This window comes from Amia ocellicauda, chromosome 5, assembly GCF_036373705.1.
Source record: "Amia ocellicauda isolate fAmiCal2 chromosome 5, fAmiCal2.hap1, whole genome shotgun sequence".
NCBI lineage: Eukaryota > Metazoa > Chordata > Actinopteri > Amiiformes > Amiidae > Amia > Amia ocellicauda.
The window spans coordinates 28,593,696-28,613,020 of record NC_089854.1 but is presented as its reverse complement, the minus strand read 5'-3'; the positions used below and the strand labels follow the sequence as shown (position 1 = coordinate 28,613,020).

Sequence of the window (19,325 nt, the reverse complement as noted above, 5' to 3'; positions counted from 1 at the left end):
CTACAGCTCAGTTATGTGACATTATTACATTTATATTAAACCGGTAGCAATGCATATACATTTTTTGAAACATAGCCTTTTGAAGCCCACTTTTTAACATTGCATACCCTTATAGACAATCATTTTGCCCTTTATGAAAAAGGAATACTGAAGTTTTCCATGGTAAGCAAAGTATCATCTATGTACTATGTAGAATTTAGGCCTAAATTAAATAATTTACAATTTAAAAAAGTGTTAAATGCCCTGAAAATGATTTAGTTTTGTTTCTTTAAACACGTACCAATTAAACAAACCCTTCTTCCTTATGCTGCTGTTGAAGGTAGTTGTTCCCATCCTGTCCGACGACAGAAACCACTGTGACTGGCCACATGTGGTGTCACAGGATGTTAAGCGACACATACACTCTCTGAAGAGCAGTGTGTTTGTCATGGTCGGGCAGGTCAGAGGAAAAACTTTGCTTCCCCTGCCGGCAGGGGCAGAAAAAGTGGAGCGTGTGGCCTACGAGTCAGAGAAAAGGTAAGCAATGCTGGCCTCGTTCAGTTCTGAGTTTTGATTATGTAGCTCTTGACACCACAGCAATTCCCACCTGACATCGCCTCACATGAACACATATTTTTGTTATTAATCAGGTTTCATTTTATCAGCAGCACTTGCAGATGAGTGTAAGGAAGAGCCCCATGCTGTTTTCAGCGAAGTGAGCGTGTGATTGCACAGCAGAGACAAGAAGTTTAATCTCAAGCTGTAATTTCAAAAAAGAAAGGGAAATGTCCTTTAAAACACCAGTTTTGTTTTTCCGAATGGATTCTTGGTCTCTGTGATGGATTGTAGAAGTGTGCCATTTTCAAAAACTAAAAACAAGTCAGTAATGGATAAACCACAATAGCCTTGTAACAGCAATTGCTTTTGGTATTCTAGCATATTGTTATTGGGAAGTTGCCTTTTTTATAAACACAAAAGTTTATTGTAATGTGTCAAAACACTACATTTTACTTTCCTCTGTTCTTACATGTGCCTTTTATACATTTTACACAAAAATACAAATATTCCTGTCTTGCAGAAAAAAAAAACGAATTCAAATGGTGTCATAAAGGCTCTAAATGAATTGATTTAATAACCCCGCCATTTGGATTGTTGGATCTTGCAGAGAGAATGTTATCTGTTTATTTTTACAGTGCTTTCAGGTAACGATTGTCCTTCTGATTTCAATCACACAGCGGAGATTTACTGGACAAAGGCCTCCTACACGCCATCGAGTCCACAGTGATAGAGTGGAGCCACCAGATACGAGAGGTTTTGAAGAAAGATTCTGCTGAACCTCTCTTAGAAGGCAAAAACCCAACACCTCATGTGGAATTAAGCTTCTGGAAAAACAGGTACAAGATTTCCATTGGAAGTGTAGGCTAATGTATTACATGACATATGCTATATATAAACGCATTTTTGAAAAGTTATTTAACATTGAAGATAATACTAAGTGAAGAATTACTGATACGCTTACAGTTTATTTACAGTATAGATAGGTAACGTGTAATTCTGTGTGTTATGTGATTATACTTTCAGATGTATCATAACTAAGCAGTTAGGGATTACCTACATTGTAACTAATCTCAATACCGTTTACCACTTCAATTGTTACCAGATTTTATGCATTTTAAGCTATTGCTATTTTTTGTAGTTTACCTTTGAAGCTTCAGATTATAATTATGAGTGATGAGTTATATATTTTTATCTTAAATTAAGTATTTTTTCTTATTTTGACTTCAGGTTTGCGGATCTGGACTGTATTCATGACCAGCTGAAGTCCTCGAAGGTATCTAAAATGGCCAAGCTGTTGGAACTTATGCAAAGCAGCTATTACCCTGGATTCCAAGAGATGTTCCATGATGTTGTGGCAGGTGAGCTCACTGTGTTTGTGCTGGACAAACTTGTCCAAGAACCATCCCCTGAACGAAATCTCCAAGTCTGTTTCCTTAAAAAAATTAAAAACACTAAGAACCCCAACTCACTTTGAACTCAGTTTCAGATGTGACGCACTCAATTTCAGACAGGAGGTGTGATTCTGGCCTTCGTATATATCATGTGATTTTTGGTTCCCCACTCATGGCATTGCACAAAAAAGGAAGAGAAATGTCCCTTTAAAAATATTTTAGTTCAAAAAAAGAAAAGCTTGTGAATTTCTAACAAAATATCGGGGATTAAGCTGCATATCATTGACCCCTTTGCCTTTCTCACTGCGCTTTTCTAGCTCTAGCAGAGGCCAGAGACATCAATATTCACCTCAAGCCTCTCCAGCGCTACTTTGAAGATATAGAGAATGTGGAGTTTAATGAGGCTAAGGCGCTCATTAACCCTCTGATGCACATGGTGTGTCTTCTGTGGGCGTCCTCGAAGCACTACAGCTCTCCAGGAAGAATTATAGTGCTGCTGCAGGAGATCTGCAACCTCCTCATACAGCAGGTGGGAGTCTGAGCTCGGCCTTCAGGATTGTTTAATGGATCGTTATTGTTTAACCTAATTACACACACACACACACATATATATATATATATATATATATATATATATATATATAACAAATTAAAACATGTTTATCTACATACACAGATATTCTTATTGGTACTTGTACATATTTCCATAGATACAGTAATCGTAAGTATTTACACCCTTAGTGTGAAACAGTTCAATCTGGTGACCTTATATTTTTCTTTATGTTGAATTAGAACGGTAAAGACAGCTTGATTTATAAATGCATTGTTCAGGAATTATTATGATTAAGACAAAAGCAGAAAAGACATAAAATAATGCCTTTTCCATTAAGTAGTGTGATTGCTCAGTTTGGGTAATTTTCAGACTGCTCTGACCTGGTTTCATGGTCATTAGCTGAAGAGCTCCTGCCTTCAGTTGGCATTAATTTGTCTTGCATATTTCCAAGAAAGGGAGGGATTCTAGACTAGTCTATAGTCCTTATTATCATGAAAAAGTACAGACAGGTCTTGTACATTTCCTTTATCTCTGTAGACTTTGTTCTCTTCCTGGATATTTAAAATTGAATGGCCAATTCATTCTTTAGCCTGTTATATGAAAATATGTAGACATTTCTCTCTATACTATGCAATGTTATATTTCTTATGTGTGAATTATTTTTACAGTTGAATAGACACAAACCAGTAGGCCTTTTTTAATGCACAGAGACTGTACCTTGTACTGTGGCTCTCACTTGCATCGGCTCTAGATGTATCACCGGCAATTATGTATTTTTATTGCATATTCATGCTTGATGTGAAGGGCTGGAGCAGCATTACGGTCCTCGCATTAATTTTGTAATCTGCAGTGCTCTTGCTTCGGTCCACAGTTTCATGCATTAGGCTGTGTGGTTTGGTTTACTCCCATTAGCTCCAATTATTAAAGCCACTGAGCTTTACAAACCCCACCTCTCCAAATGAATGTGGCCATTAATTATATACATTTCCTGGCAGATACAAAATGAAAGAGTGGGAAAGAATGTGGTCAAAGGATTTGCAGATCACAGCAGGTGTCAGGTTCACAACAATATTAACGAGAAAGTCATGCTCTGAATATTAAACCAGTTTCTTTACTGTCATACATATCAGTGCACCCCAATTACTTTCTCTTTCCTTTACTCATAGGCTCAATCCTATCTAGGACCAGAAGACATTCTGAAAGGTGAGGCGGAAGAGAGTCTAAGCAAGGTGCGCGAGTCTCTGAACATCTTGCGACTTTTCAGGCAGACCTATGAGGAAAGGAGGGCAAGTCTGAGCACGTACCAGAAAACCGACCAGGAGGTGAAAGGGTGGGATTTCTCCTCGGCGATGGTCTTTACTAGAATGGAACGCTTCATTAAGAGGGTTGAGACAATTGAGGCGAGTACAGAACTCTTTTATTTTTAAGGTAGTTTTTCTTTCTTTTATTTATTTTTCTTCCCTAAAGTTAAATGTACATTTAAATGTACTGTGTACATTGATATACAGTACTGTGAAAAATATTAGGCAGGTGTGAAAAAATGCTGTAAACTAAGAATACTTAAAAAATAGACATGTTAATAGATTATATTTATCAATCAACTAAATGCAATGTGAGTGAACAGAAGAAAAATCTTCATCAAATCCATATTTGGTGTGACCACCCTTTGCCTTCAAAACAGCATCAATTCTTCTATGTACACTTGCACAAAGTCAGGGATCTTGTAGGCATATAGTCAGGTGTATGATTAAACAATTATACCAAACAGGTGCTAATGATCATCAATTCAATATGTAGGTTGAAACACAATCATTAACTGAAACAGAAACAGCTGTGTAGGAGGAATAAAACTGGGTGAGGAACAGCCAAACTCAGCTAACAAGGTGAGGCTGCTGAAGACAGTTTACTGTCAAAAGTCATACACCATAGCAAGACTGAGCACAGCAACAAGACACAAGCTAGTTATACTGCATCAGCAAGGTCTCTCCCAGTTAGACATTTCAAGGCAGACAGGGGTTTCCAGATGTGCTGTCCAAGCTCTCTTGAAGAAGCACAAAGAAACGGGCAACGTTGAGGACCATAGACGCAGTGGTCGGCCAAGGAAACTTACTGCAGCAGATGAAAGACACATCATGCTTACTTCCCTTCGCAATCGGAAGATGTCCAGCAGTGCCATCAGCTCAGAATTGGCAGAAAACAGTGGGACTCTGGTACACCCATCTACTGTCTGGAGAAGTCTGGTCAGAATTGGCCTTCATGGAAGACTTGCGGCCAAAAGCCATACCTCTGACGAGGCAACAAGGCCAAGCAAACGTAAACACAGGAACTGGGGTGTAGACGAATGGCAGCAGGTGCTCTCGACTGATGAGTCAAAATTTGAAATATTTGGCTGTAGCAGGAGGCAGTTTGTTTGCTGAAGGGCTGGAGAGCGGTACACGAATGAGTGTCTGCAGGCAACAGTGAAGCATGGTGGAGGTTCATAGCAAGTTTGGGGCTGCATTTCTGCAAATGGAGTTGGGGATTTGGTCAGAATGAATAGTCTCCTCAATGCTGAGATGTACAGGCAGATACTTACCCATCATGCAATACCATCAGGGAGGCATCTGATTGGCCCAAAATGTATTGTGCAGCATGACAACGACCCCAAACATACAGCGACGGTCATTAAGAACTATCTTCAGTGTAAAGAAGAACAAGGAGTCCTGGAAGTGATGGTATGGCCCCCACAGAGCCCTGATCTCAACATCGAGTCTGTCTGGGATTACATGAAGAGAGAGAAGCAACTGAGGCTGCCTAAATCCACAGAAGAACTGTGGTTAGTTCTCCAAGATGTTTGGGCCAACCTACCTGCCGAGTTCCTTCAAAAACTGTGTGCAAGTGTACTTAGAAGAATTGATGCTGTTTTGAAGGCAAAGGGTGGTCACACCAAATATGGATTTGATATAGATTGTTCTTCTGTTCACTTTGCATTTAGTTAATTGATAAATACAATCTATTAACATATCTATTTTTTTAAAGGATTCTTACTTTACAGCATTTCTTCACACCTGCCTAAAACTTTTGCACAGTTCTGTATGTCCTCTGCAACTGTCTTTTGCAAATCAGTTCTAAGCTGTACTGAGGTATGAGTCATAAGTTGGTGCAGTGTGATACAGGGGGAGGAATTGCAGATTTTTCTCTTGGGTAACAATGCATTTGCTGCTGTGGTTGTCACAGTCTGCTCGTACTGTGCTGGGTCTGCCACATACAGGGTGTGACTGCATGTAAATGTCTCCGCAGAGAGGGTCCGATAATATGGAATTGGGGACCCACATCGCTGAAGGTAATTAAAAAGGTGGCCACTTCTGTGCCGGGCACAAGGTTTAACAGTGTGTTTATTGTTTCTATCATCTGTGTTGGGCTTTAGGATCTGTTAGTGACCACCATGGACATGATGAAGCTGGAGAAGATTGAGATTGGTGGAGTCCGTGGGAAGGCCCTGAGCCAGCAGGTTCTGAGCATGTATGAGGAGTTCCAGGACATCTACAAAGTTTTCACAGAGAGGACATATGACTGCCTGGACATAAACAACACGGTGGGTGGGATCTTTGCTGCCTCTACAGAACATTCAGGGCAGGGTGGCAGAGAGATGCTGTGCTTGTAACTGGATGATTCTTCATTATAAATTGTAGTTTAAGTTGTGAAGACCTTCAAATTGATTAGTTTAATAAGCACAGCATACCAATGTGAATGATCAGCGTAGTTCAATGAGGATATCCTGCAGATAACGCCAAAATAAATCCAGCCTTCACTGATTAATATTGTCACTTTCTTTAGTTGATTTCTCTCTCCTGTGTAAGTGTTTTCACATAAGAAGAGGGCAAAAAGAACATTCAATTACAATTCTCCTTTCTGTTCTACTACTAATAATTCTCTGCTAAACATACATTTAAGAATGGGTGGAATGATACCAGTTGTGATTGCTCTAAGACATACAGATCATCTTTTGTATTTATTAATGCAGGCTCTCATTTTGTTGCCTTTAGGAATTTGAGGCGGATGTTTTTGACTTTAAGCACAAAGTGGACGACATGGACAGGCGGCTGGGAACAGTCTTCTGCCAGGCATTTGATGACGCATCTGGCTTGGAGCACGCCTTCAAGGTTAGCTCCTGTTACCAAGGAAACAGTACCTTGTTGAGAATAATCTTTTTTCATAGTGACGCTTTGCACAAACAGTAGAGATGGTCAGACATTGACACATTGAGATGACATTCACATTCCTTCCAATTACATACATAATAGGTTGTCTTCTGATGATAACTTTGGACTACCTTTGTTTTAGCTAAATAAAGCAGACACTTAGATAGTACTATTAAGCCATTGATGCGTGATTGTATTAATGAACAAGACAGATATTAAAATAATTTGAAGTATAGACTTTTACAGGCCAGGCAATATTGAAATAATGAACAGAGTGGTTTAAAGAGTATAATTAAAGAACATGTTCAAAAATGCTTAGTCCTTTTTGTTCTGTATGATAGGCAAATTAAACTGTACTAACTTAGATTTTGCCTCTGGAAACCAAGTAATTATAAACTGTCCAATTTCATGGTTTCACATTGTAGAATTAAAAAGTCAAGAACACTTTTTTTGTTTCTTTTATATAGTTGAAAATATAGTAACACAATATAGGTACTAATTCAAGATGCTCACAAAAACCTTTACCTGTGCAGATTCATAGTATCCAGATTGAGGCCAGGTGTTGTTGTTTCAGGTCTTGGACATGTTTGGCAGTCTGCTGGAACGTCCTCTAATAGCGTCCGATGCCCATGACAGATACCCGCTCCTCATTAGCATGTTTGATAGGGAGCTTGACTGTGCCAAGATGCTGTACAGCAGGCATTTGCAGAAAGAGCAAGAATTGGGTACGTGTGTAAGTGAGAAACAGAAAGCAATGTTACGTCAAGACAAACTTAACTTAGATAGGCCATATAGTCTCCTTACCACTTTTGGCTTTATGTATCTCCCAGTCTTTAGTGAAGGAAAATAACATGTAGGATTTATCTTTAAGTTTGTCCTCTAGTGGTTCATGAAATGTTCATTGGGTTTAGGGGTGCACACATTGAAGGCAGTATGCTTTTATTTAAGGGATATATGATCTATATTGAATATCTGTGTTATTTAATACTGCGTTTTGTGCAACTGGCCAATGATTCCCCAATATTTTGCTTAGGTTACACACCTGTAAATAAAAATATGCCTCCCGTGGCTGGTGGGCTGCGATGGGCTCAGGAACTACAGGAACGAATTCACGTACCGTTTGGCAACTTCAGGCATATCACACACCCGTGAGTATCTTTAGGCTGTTTTTTAATTTAGAAGATTTAAATCGAATGCAGTTAGTTTCAAAGTGTCAGTTTGCATCCGTGTGTGTAGTGCGTGTGCAAGCCCTCTGTCTGTTGCAATGCCCAGTTCAGGGACTTACACAAACCAAAGACCACCAAGAAATATAGATCAAATGTTGTGAATCTCCATACAAAAAAGTCTTACTTGTTGCCTTCACAATGAGCTTGCAATATGGAGTTGAGAAGAAAAGTGAAAATTAAAAATGAAATGCTTTTAACGATTAGTTTTTATTTATTTATTTTAAAGATGTATGGAATCAGATCAAGGAAAAGGGATGATTCAGAAATATGAAGAGATGATGCAGTTACTTGACAAGTAAGTAATCTCTCAGTGCAATAGATTGCAATCCACTGTTTAGGTTTCAAGCTGTAATTTTATTATTATTATGTGATTTCTTAGCACACACCCTTATCCAGGGTGACTTACAATTGTTACAACATATCACATTATTTTTACATTTGTATCCATTTATACAGCTGGGCATTTACTGGAGCAATATAGGTAAAGTACCTTGCTCAAGGGTACAACAGCAGTACCCCCCTCCTGGGGATTAAACTCACAACCCTCTAACCTCTACTCCAGAGTCCAGAGCCCTAACCACTACTCCACACTGCCGCCTGTTCATGTCGTCCACATTGTGCTTTTTTAAAAGTACATTTTGATATGCCATCTCCCTCACTCTTAGTTGTGGTTGGCTATATAGTTTTGTATTCAGTTTGACCTAGTTTTAGTCAGTTTTAATTTTTTTTTTTTTTTTTTTTTGCCACTCCAAAGATTACCACAAGTAGGTGAAAAGTAAAGAAATGAACGTAACGATTTTAAAGTATTGAAGCCTAACAAATCAATATGTTGCTTTTTGATGAACCTAATATTGTACTGTCATTGTGCAGTGAATCACAAAGTGCATTTTTAAAACAAAAAAGAAAGTAAGAGCTTGATATTTTACAGTCTTTGGCAAACAATTCAAGGTAAAGCCTTTGCTGATTTGCAATTAACTTATCGTTTTTAACCTTGTAAAGCATATTGTGTGCAGTGTAACATAAATTCTAGTATAATGATTTAAATATTGACCCATAATAAGTGTTTGAATATAGTGTATGAATTCAATTTTCCATTTAATGTATCAACGCTCTATGAATTTGCAAAGGTTTATTAGCCAGTTAACAGTTTGAGTTGTATAATTGCATAATCTTTCCCATTCATACTGTGCACATTTAAAAAAACAAAAGGCCTCAGCCTTAATTTTATTCCTGTGCTTTATTGATGGCAGTCCTACTATTGGGTGTTGCTTGGTACAACACAACTGCTTATCACAGTGAACCAGCCAAGTAAAATAAAGGATACAAAACTAAAAGGTAGAGCAATGTATTTGTAATACTTTATTGAATTACATAGTGGCAACAAATGTATATTTCAAGGTTTACAGAAAGTAAAAGCAAACTTCATTTTAATTTATTATTCGGAAGTGATTGGAATGCTTTACATCCAATGTAATTTTTCGCAGAATAAGTTACAAACCGTTAAAACATGTAATCTAATTTCAAAAGCAATCAACACTAATTGGTGAAGCTAGAGCAATTGAAAAAAAAGTTTTATTAGCATCAGTGTAACCTCACTGGCATTCCTGAATGTTAGTGGAAAAATATGAACTTCAGCAATTCGTTTTATTTTGTGAAATTATTAACCATGCTGCATTATTTCCTATTTTAATTAAAGCTACTGTTGGCTTCCCTACACCTTTATGCTTTCCCATAACATTGTCATCAAGGATCGTCTTAGTGTCAGTTTCTGAGCTGTATTTATATTTGTTAGAGGTCAGTCTCCAGTTTTTTTCCCATGATTATTTGTGCACCAAAGGCTTTTGAGGTTAGTATTAAGTTTCCAAATTGGAGATAAGAAATATGTTAATGGTTTGAAGTGCAGAATAAAACTTTCTCAAACAATTGAGTTATTCAACTATTGTACTTAGTCAGCGTTTACTCTAAACCTGGTTCATGCACAGATTCAATAGCGCTGTTTGTTGTAGGTCAGTTTACCCAGGCTTCATATTCTCTGTCTCTTTGAAATTGTCTTCTGTACATTGCTTGAGTGATGGCACCATAAAATATACCGAGCTTATAGCTCCAATATCCCATTCTGTACAAATTACAGAATTTCTAGACAATGTGTGTCTCATATTGGCAATCTTGTACAGCAGAATTGTATCCCTGTCCAGAAATAACAAGCAGGCCCAGCACTGCCCCTGCAATGCAGCCGAATTAGGTCTGCTTGTTAGGAAGCATCTTTTAAAAAGATCCAAGTCAAGGCAATTAAATGTACTGTATCTGCAGCCATTACTTCTCAACAGACAAAGAGGTGTATGATTTATCACTATTACCTTGCCATTTGATTGCTATAGCTTTTGTTCTGGAGTTTTAGATGAATAAACCTTAAACCTGAACAAATCAGGGCCAGAATGCAATACAGACATCCTTTATATGAGCCCTGTAATCAGTTTATTTACAGATTGATATGACAGTTCAAAGACCTGACGTATTGTATGTCTTCCTCATCTTTGATTAGAAAGAATGGAGCTGATTTTGTTCATTTTTTAGGTTAGTTTTTGTGTGTTTTTTTTGGTGAACGCCTGCAGGTGGGGTATTTAGAAATCCATTCAGGGCACAATATTCCCAAGGAGCTTGTAGTTAAAGTGAAAATGTGTGTCTTCAATGATGTATCCCTTCCTTTATTTAACATGCTCTTCCTCATTTTAGCACGTATTTTAGCAGTATTTCCCATTGGGCAGAATGGCTGTGTTTGTTCCAAAAACCCACGGACAGAAGTGAACATTACCTTCTGAAATAATATGCCTTTGTCTCCTCACAGCTACTTGTATTTGCTTGTATATCTTAAACTTTAGTAGTGTTTTAGATATTAGATTGTAATATTGTAGATAATGTTGGATGGTCATGAGAATAGTGTTGCAATTACATGACTTGCAATGCAGGTAAATAATATTATTGCTTTTGAAGTTTGTTTGCAGAATTGTCATGCTGAATAGCGTTGTAAAGATCACCCGGACTCTTAATATTTATTTATATTTAATTAGGCTCCTGTAATAAAGAAACTTAACAGATCCTTCATGTGTAAATATGATGCCCACGTGACAGTCTTAAAATATTGCTGATGAAGGGATAGAAAATAGATGCCCTGTTTACATTTTGAACAAATGCCACATCTGAATTAACACATGACCAAGCAAAAATAAGGCAGATTAACAATAAACAGAATTGTAACACCCTGAAGGGATTTCCTGAATGCCAAAGAACATGAGACCACGCTAATTAAATTGGGAGAGATTTATTTCTGGAACCAAATGCTCACTGCGATGCTGTCTCTATCATAAAACACATTGATTTACAGCCGGTTAGGTTTATTGAGACAATTTTTCTTTTTTCTTTTTTTCCTCTGCTTCTTTGTACCGACTGTACCGAAAAAATGTCACGATGGGGTGGTGTTCATAATCGCAGTTTATTGGAAGCTGTGTGAGTTCAAGATGATTTAGGATTGAAAGTCCTTGAATGAAGATTTGATCTCACCTTTCAGGTACTCCTGCAAACTCTATGACATCTGGACTGAGACAGTGGGGGAGAAATCTCAGTACAATCTGACAAAGCCACTCATCTCCAGAGACCCTGTCACAAAGCTAATCACTGTCAATTTTGATGCTCAGGTGGGCTGAATGATTTATTATAATAATTATCATCATTTCAAGAAAACACATTTATTTACAGCATCATATTTATCCTTACACATGCAAATAATATCTTTTATAACTTTATTGCATTTGAAAATAAATGTGTGTGTGTGTGTATATATATATATATATATATATATATAGTACTGTGCAAAAGTTTTAGACAGGTGTGAAAAAATGCTGTAAAGTAAGAATGCTTAAAAAAAAAAAAAATCTGTGGAGAAAAGCCTTTCAGTTGAATTAAGAACAAACTTAGTATATATTTTTAAATGTCAGCCTGTTGGACTCTTAATTATCTTATGTACTAAATGATATTCAAGGAAATGTAGGTTCTCAAATTACCATTTTGAGCCCAAGAAATCATAACCTGCCTACATGCCTTCTTAATTAATGCATTTTCTCCTTCTCTCTCACAGCCACCTGAAACTGTGTGCATTTACATAATTAAAGCATCCAGTATTATGTACACCAAAAGAGTAAAACTCAAATGTGTGCTCATTTTTGCAGTTGGTGTCCGTGCTAAGAGAGGTTAAATATCTGGAGTCCAGACAGACAGAGAAGATCCCTGACGCGGCGGCAGACATCTATGAAAACAGGGAGTCATTCCGAAAGTATGTGGCCAACTTAGATCTCGCCACCAGCTGGTACAACAAGGTGATACAGACAGTCCTGAGAGTGGAGCTTCCTCTGGTGGAGGGGCAACTCCAGGACATTGACAATCAGCTGAAGCAGGCAGAGGAGTCTCTGAACTGGAGGAGTGAGGGTGAGACGAGCCACGTTCTTATCAGTATTGCTTACTTTAAAATTATGCCACAGTGTATATGTTCTGTTGTGCAAGAATATTCTTATCATTAACCCAGATTTACAGTGTACTTTCTACAAATCCTGTGAAAGGTCCCAGCAGAATTTTATTGCAGCAACCTATATTGATATTTATATGTGGTGCTGAAGTGCAAATTGTTGTTTTAAGAAAATCATTTGGTCATTGAACAACATTATTAATTGATGCACAATCATCTCAATATGCGCTGATTTTTGTCCTATATATTTTAAAGGTGCATTAATGATTAATTGCGGCTTTCACTGGATGTAAGCTTCATTTCATGTTACTATAACATGTTTTTCCTTGTAAATACGAACAGGAATCTGGGATTATATCCAACAAGTGCGGGATGCTGTCCATGACCTTGAAAGGCGAATTCAAAAAACCAAAGACAACGTGGAGGAGATTCACAGCATCATGAAGACCTGGGTCTCTCCCATCTTTGAGAGGAAAGAGGGGAAGAAAGACACCCTCCTTAACCTGGAGGACAGGACCGAGCGACTGGAGAAGCGTTACGGCCACATCAGAGACTCGGGGGACAAAATCCATTCCTTAATTAAGGTACTGGAGTTTATTTAAATACATGTATTTATTTTTGTCACCACAAACAACTCCTGGCTATGGAATTATGATGGCACACAGTATAAATCAACTTAATGGCTTCAGACTCTGCAGTATTAGTTTTGCGTGTGTTAAAAAAAAATAACACGCACACAATAAATCAGTTGTCCAAACAATCAAACTAAACCCTTCTCAGAGATGCTGTGATTGCTTTGACGGCATTCTGAGATCTTATTATATTTCTCTTGGTTCTGCTTCTTGTACGTTCCAAAAGTAGTGTATATTTCTTTATCACTGGGTTTAATATTTCTACCCTTGCAGTAACATATTTTTAAACAGCAAGATCTGGATTCGTAGCTTTAGAAAAAGTAAAAATCTATTCTCCTGGGAATTGGGTTTATTGAAAATCATAAATGTTATGCTTTTAGATGTATGCATAAGAATTGTAATTATGAGATTTGTTTCAACTACATGCATAAGCGACTTCCTATGTGTATGGTACTATTTTTATTGCATATATCATAACACTACCTGCCCTTGAAACATAAAGGAGAACATCTCTTTCTTAAACACACCCTCTGATAGGAGAATTTGGACCTCTTCAAAGTGGATCCTACCTCTGATGTGTGGAAAGCCTATGTGGATTATGTGGATGAAATGGTCATAGATGGATTCTTTAACAGCATCGAGTGCTCACTTAAGTTCCTCTTGGACAATGCAGGTAAGATAAAGTAGAGGCTTCTGGCTATTAAAGTGCTTTTCCTTTCATTACATGTGAACACCCTGACCTTTTTTTGTTCCCCCTCAGATCCAAAAGCTGGCCTGGCCCCGCTGTTTGAAGTACAGTTGGATCTGTGCATCCCAGACATGGTCTTCCACCCTTCTCTTGAGTTTGGTGCTAGTGATGGCTTTTTTGACACTGTGGAAGGCATCATTAATGACATCTACAGGACTTCTTCACTGGTGCCGAGACTTGCTGAACATAGCAGCTTCCCACACTACCAGGTGCCTTTGCAACAGCCAGTTCATTTTGATACAGAATCTAAAAGGTTCACCAGTTTTACACTGAAATTGAACATTTTTTATTCATTCTTAAAACAGTTAAGAAGAAATACAAATCCTTATTCTTTAGTATTTATCCTGGATTACTGGAGCGTGGAATTAAAATGTAATGTTCTTGTCTGTAAAGTGGAGTAACAGAAAATATTATTTTTCCACCATGAGTTTTTAAAGTTGGAAGGTCATGATTTATAGATTATGAAAAGTTTTTACCATAGATTAAACAAATCTGTTTGCACAAAGGATAAAGGGAGATTCAGAAATGCAGTTTTACCCTTTTTATTGTTTTTATTTGTATGTATGCAGAAATATCTTCACTTTGTACATGTTTATGCATTTGTACATACTATTTAACAAAAGGTAAAATGATCAAATACACATAAAGCTTTACAAAATAAGAAACCAAACAGTGATTTTAAAAAATAGAAGGTGTATTTCTAAACTCTCAGAGTCATCAGTCCGTACCTTTTAATTTTTCATACTAATCCAATCACTTCCCTACGTCTATTACTTCCTGAGTAATAGATACCTGTCTCACTGGTCCAGCTGTACAAACTGCACTTCTTGATCCTGGCTCATGGCCTATATCTTTCTGAGTGGTTAAAAGGGAAGTTCAGAGCAGTGTGGTGTATTAATGGTGCCTTGATTGCTGCTGCAGGCTGACATGGAAGACATGGAAGACCTAGCAAACATGAGGCAGAGTCTGATGGAGAGGGTGCAGCAAGTCCAGTCGACCTGCTGCGACTACCGCAACTCTTTTGACCAATACTCATACCTGTATGTGGATGACAGGAAGGAGTTCATACGGCAGTTCCTCTTGTACGGCCATGTCCTCACCAGTGAGGAGATTGAGACCCACGCTGAAGACGGGGTACCTGAGACGCCTCCATCGCTGGAGCAGTTTAAAGAGCAGGTATGTGAAGTTCTGATTATTGTAATGATTGTGACTTCATTGTTTTAAAATAATAGCTTGTTTCTACGTGGGTTTAGTGCTGTTTCCAGGTTGAGACATACATTGTTTTCCCCACAGTGCACTGAACAGCTGTGATAGTTACCCCCAACTGAGCTGGGCCCCCCCCACAAAAAAAAGTTAAACAGTTCAGACAGGTTTTCTCATTGTACTGCATATATCTAAAAAGGTCGACTCGTATGAGAAGATCTACAGTGAGGTCAACCGCCTGGAGCCTGTCAGTGTGTTCGATGGGTGGATGAGGGTGGACGCTCGCCCCTTTAAGAGCGCCCTTCTGAACGTCATCAAGAGGTGGAGCCTCATGTTTAAACAGCATCTCATCGACCACGTAACAAACAGGTATGATGTTAAATAAATAAATGAGTAAATAAGAGTAAGATTAGAATGCAATATATAAAGCTAATAATTATACAGCTCTGATCGGTTCACAGGATCCAGTTTAAATCCAGGCCTGCTATTGTAAAGTTTTTGTCTCCTGTTTTGTTTCCTGCAGCCTGTCGGACCTGAAGGAGTTCATTAAAGTGGCGGAAAGAGGACTAAGCAAGAAGGTGGAGGAAGGGGATTACAATGGCCTGGTGAAAATCATGGGACATCTGATGGCACTGAAAGAGAGGCAAAACACCACAGATGACATGTTTGAGCCGCTCAAGCACACGATAGAGTTACTCAAGACGTATGAGCAGGAATTACCTGAGGAGGTATACAAACAGTTGGAGGTATGTGCCTAAGATTTCTATTCTTTCATTATGATATTCACATTGAGTACAACTGTTATATTGTTGTAGCTTGCCTCCCTGATTCCCTGGAGGAGGTTTGTTTTCCATATCTCTGTCTGTCTCTGACCTCTTAGTCATATTCTCCCATCTGCCTTGACTATTACTATTGAGTGTTCCCGAGCATGCTGAGACCACAATGCGTATTGTGACAGGAGGTTAAATTTGCCAATGTTGAGCCGGGCTGCGTCTCTGTGTAGGAGCTGCCGGAGAAGTGGAACAATGTGAAGAAGCAGGCGATCACCGTGAAGCACCACGTTGCTCCTCTGCAAGCAAATGAAGTGGCCGCCCTCCGCAGGAAGTGTGCGAGCTTTGACGTGGAGCAGCATACATTCAGGGAACGATTCCGCAAGGAGGGGCCCTTCAGGTATTTTATGACCAGCTCCACAGGAAAGATAAGATGAATTTACCCCTCTGGTTTTCCCCTTTCTCATGTGATGTCCTTACTGCTATACAGTTGTTTACTAGTTTACACAGTTCAGGGCACATTCCTAGATTTTTAAGGGGACAAATGTAATTTAATTACAGATTTTTGTAACTTAAATATTCTACATTGAAAATATTTCCATGGAGATATCTTTTTTAAATTGCGTTTTCAATATAGAATGCATTATTTGTCCCGTAGATTTGATAGTGTGAACCCTTACATGATGCTGGACACAGCGCATACGCAGATTTCCCAGAAGGAGTCCACTATGGCAGCTATAATTGAATCGGCCAGCTTGTTTGAAGTGAACATCCCAGAGTACAGGCAGTTGAAGCAGTGTCGTAGGGAAGTCCTACTCTTGAAGGAGCTGTGGGATATGATAACACTGGTGGACTCCAGCATGAATGACTGGAAGACCACAAAATGGCGGGAGATCAAAGTGGACAGCATGGAGTTGGAGTGCAAGAAGTTTGCCAAAGATATCCGAGGGCTGGATAAGGAAACAAGGGCGTGGGACGCCTATACCGGGCTGGATAGCACTGTGAAGAACATCCTGACCTCTCTGCGGGCAGTAGCAGAGCTCCAAAACCCTGCCATGCGTGAGAGACACTGGCAGCAGCTCATGCAAGCCACAGGGGTGAAGTTCACAATGAATAAGGACACCACTCTGGCTGATCTGTTGCAGCTGAACCTGCACAACTTTGAGGATAAGGTGTCAGGCATCAAGGACAAAGCGGTTAAAGAAATGGAAATGGAGAAAACCCTGAAAGAGGTCAATTCCACCTGGAGCGCCATGGAGTTCCAGTATGAACCGCACCCCCGGACAAAGGTCCCTCTTCTGAGGTCCAACGAGGAGCTCATAGAGACCTTGGAAGAAAACCAGGTCCAGATGCAGACCCTCATGACCTCAAAATACATCGCCTTCTTCCTGGGGGAGGTCTCCAGCTGGCAGAAGAAGCTGTCCATTGCCGACTCTGTCATCTCCATCTGGTTTGAGGTGCAGAGGACCTGGTCCCATTTGGAGAGTATTTTCATTGGGTCAGAAGATATCCGATCCCAGCTGCCTGAGGTAAGAGCTCTGAAACGGTTCTTTCTTTGCAAAAGTGAAAAACTTGGTACCTTCTTTGATCTATTTCAGGGGGTAATAGCAAAATTTATGGATAGTGTAACAGCTTAAAATATTTCAGTGCAATATCCATATAAAATACAAACATGGCAAAAATTTTAAGCACAGTATGAAGACACTTGCAGCTTTTATCACCAGTTAAGATATTTCTTTGTTCTTCTAAATCTATATACTGCTATTGTAAGGGTTACATTTCTCCTTCATAGAGATACCAGTCATTCAAATTTGGAACCTGTTTGGTCTTTTCATTTTCATTTGAAACCAACTGTGCCATTATGAAATCTCCAACAGGATTCCAAACGCTTTGAAGGAATTGATAATGATTTCAAACAGCTTGCTACCGAGGCCAGCAAAACACCTAATGTTGTGGTAGCGACTAATAAACCTGGCCTATACGATGAATTAGAAGATATTCAAAGCAGGTGAGAGCAGACAACATACATTCTTATTTTGTGGATTACTGCTTTAGTCCTTCACTGCCATCTGTCTCTCTGTCTCTCTCTCTCTCTCTCTCTCTCTCTCTCTCTCTCTCACACACATTGCATTGTCCTGCTAGCCTGTTTGTAGATTACATTATATTTATCTATGGCATGACAGTCCACTTTCTCAGCTTCTCAAAAAGGGATGATTTCATCTGTGAACACCAAACCAGTGATGTAAGTAGGAGGAGGTCTGTAGGAATTTACTGCTTCTCTTGTGGTGTTTCAAGTGCCAAGGAAGCAAACATACTGTCACTTGATACATTACATTAGAAACCTTTAAGGAAGTTGCTGGGCACTACATGAAGAGTATTTGCTAACAAGCATCCAACAGACACTCCGATTCAATTGCAGCTTGGTACTTGCAGGGGATAGGGATGAAAGATGTACTTTATAACTTGTTAAAAAAAGGAAGGCGCTTAACCAGGCAAAGCGGGCTTAGTGCTGTACCACCAGAGCATATCGGGGAGGATTGCTCTTCTTTTGAACTCCCAAGAACCACTGTTTAGAGAACCAATCAGTTGTTTAATTCCCTGCAATTGTACTTGATCTCTGCTTCCACAAGTGTGCTTATTGATAATTAGATAATAAACACTGGGGAATTTATTTTTTTTCTCCCTCTGATTAACAGTACGAATTTGGTTTCTCGGCAGAACGATTTCTCCTTCAGCTGCACTCACTGTCTAACCTCCTCCTCTCTCTGCAGACTTGCACTCTGTGAGAAAGCCCTGGCAGAGTATCTGGACACCAAACGGCTGGCCTTTCCCCGGTTTTATTTCATCTCCTCTTCCGATCTTCTGGACATTTTGTCTAATGGCACTGACCCCCATCAGGTAGATAGAAACAATTTCATGTTTGCCAACAATCAGTAGCTACAAGGTGTGACTCAGGCACCCATTTCACCCCCCATTACAACTGAATCTTTTCCACAGGGTCTGTTTCAGGATCTCTTCAAACAGTTTTTCTAAATGTTATGTAGAATGTTACCCCAAAACTGTGGATGATATTATACAAGTACAGTTTGCTTGTATAGGCAGGTACATGGTGTCTGAAATATAAAAAGAACCAAACAGAGTAAGGTAAAAAAGAAAAAAATAATTATATATATATAAAATAATTTAAAAGTTTTTTTGATTTTCCTTCAAAATTGTATTGATTCATGAAAAAACAGCCTTTTCATATTCACAGTAAACTCCTGCACTGATTCAACCATTGATTCCACCTTTGAAGCATTTTCTCTGGTGTGCTTATCTGTACTGTGACCTCAAGAGGGCGCTGCTTTTCATTTTACAGTGGGCATTCTGTCTGCCAAAGAGTGCTGAAGAGATTTGTATGGTCTGAGTTTGCTTCACTGGATCCTGCTAACATTTCACTAAATAAGATATGTGTTCACAGTATAGTCTTTGTTTGGCTTTTATCAAACAAATACACATGTATATACATATACATACATGCATCATGCAAAACAAAAGCAAACTTCTGGTCAAAATATCTATATTCTTA

The 19,325-nt window shown here is 38.8% G+C and overlaps 1 protein-coding gene across 1 annotated transcript in view; it reads left to right on the top strand.

The window, feature by feature from the left end:
- The window catches only part of dnah9 (dynein, axonemal, heavy chain 9), a 117,657-nt gene that overhangs the window by 1,146 nt on the left and 97,186 nt on the right, over positions 1–19,325 (top strand). Inside the window, exons 2-23 of the mRNA XM_066704676.1 lie at positions 320–516; positions 1,215–1,373; positions 1,765–1,895; positions 2,246–2,457; positions 3,648–3,881; positions 5,888–6,055; positions 6,507–6,623; positions 7,237–7,387; positions 7,696–7,810; positions 8,115–8,183; positions 11,454–11,580; positions 12,112–12,367; positions 12,747–12,988; positions 13,574–13,709; positions 13,797–13,993; positions 14,706–14,960; positions 15,187–15,356; positions 15,511–15,733; positions 15,991–16,157; positions 16,416–17,286; positions 17,635–17,765; positions 18,529–18,655. Of these exons, the coding sequence (XP_066560773.1) occupies positions 320–516; positions 1,215–1,373; positions 1,765–1,895; positions 2,246–2,457; positions 3,648–3,881; positions 5,888–6,055; positions 6,507–6,623; positions 7,237–7,387; positions 7,696–7,810; positions 8,115–8,183; positions 11,454–11,580; positions 12,112–12,367; positions 12,747–12,988; positions 13,574–13,709; positions 13,797–13,993; positions 14,706–14,960; positions 15,187–15,356; positions 15,511–15,733; positions 15,991–16,157; positions 16,416–17,286; positions 17,635–17,765; positions 18,529–18,655 (4,455 nt within the window). The remainder of the gene's footprint in view (positions 1–319; positions 517–1,214; positions 1,374–1,764; positions 1,896–2,245; positions 2,458–3,647; positions 3,882–5,887; positions 6,056–6,506; positions 6,624–7,236; positions 7,388–7,695; positions 7,811–8,114; positions 8,184–11,453; positions 11,581–12,111; positions 12,368–12,746; positions 12,989–13,573; positions 13,710–13,796; positions 13,994–14,705; positions 14,961–15,186; positions 15,357–15,510; positions 15,734–15,990; positions 16,158–16,415; positions 17,287–17,634; positions 17,766–18,528; positions 18,656–19,325) is intronic.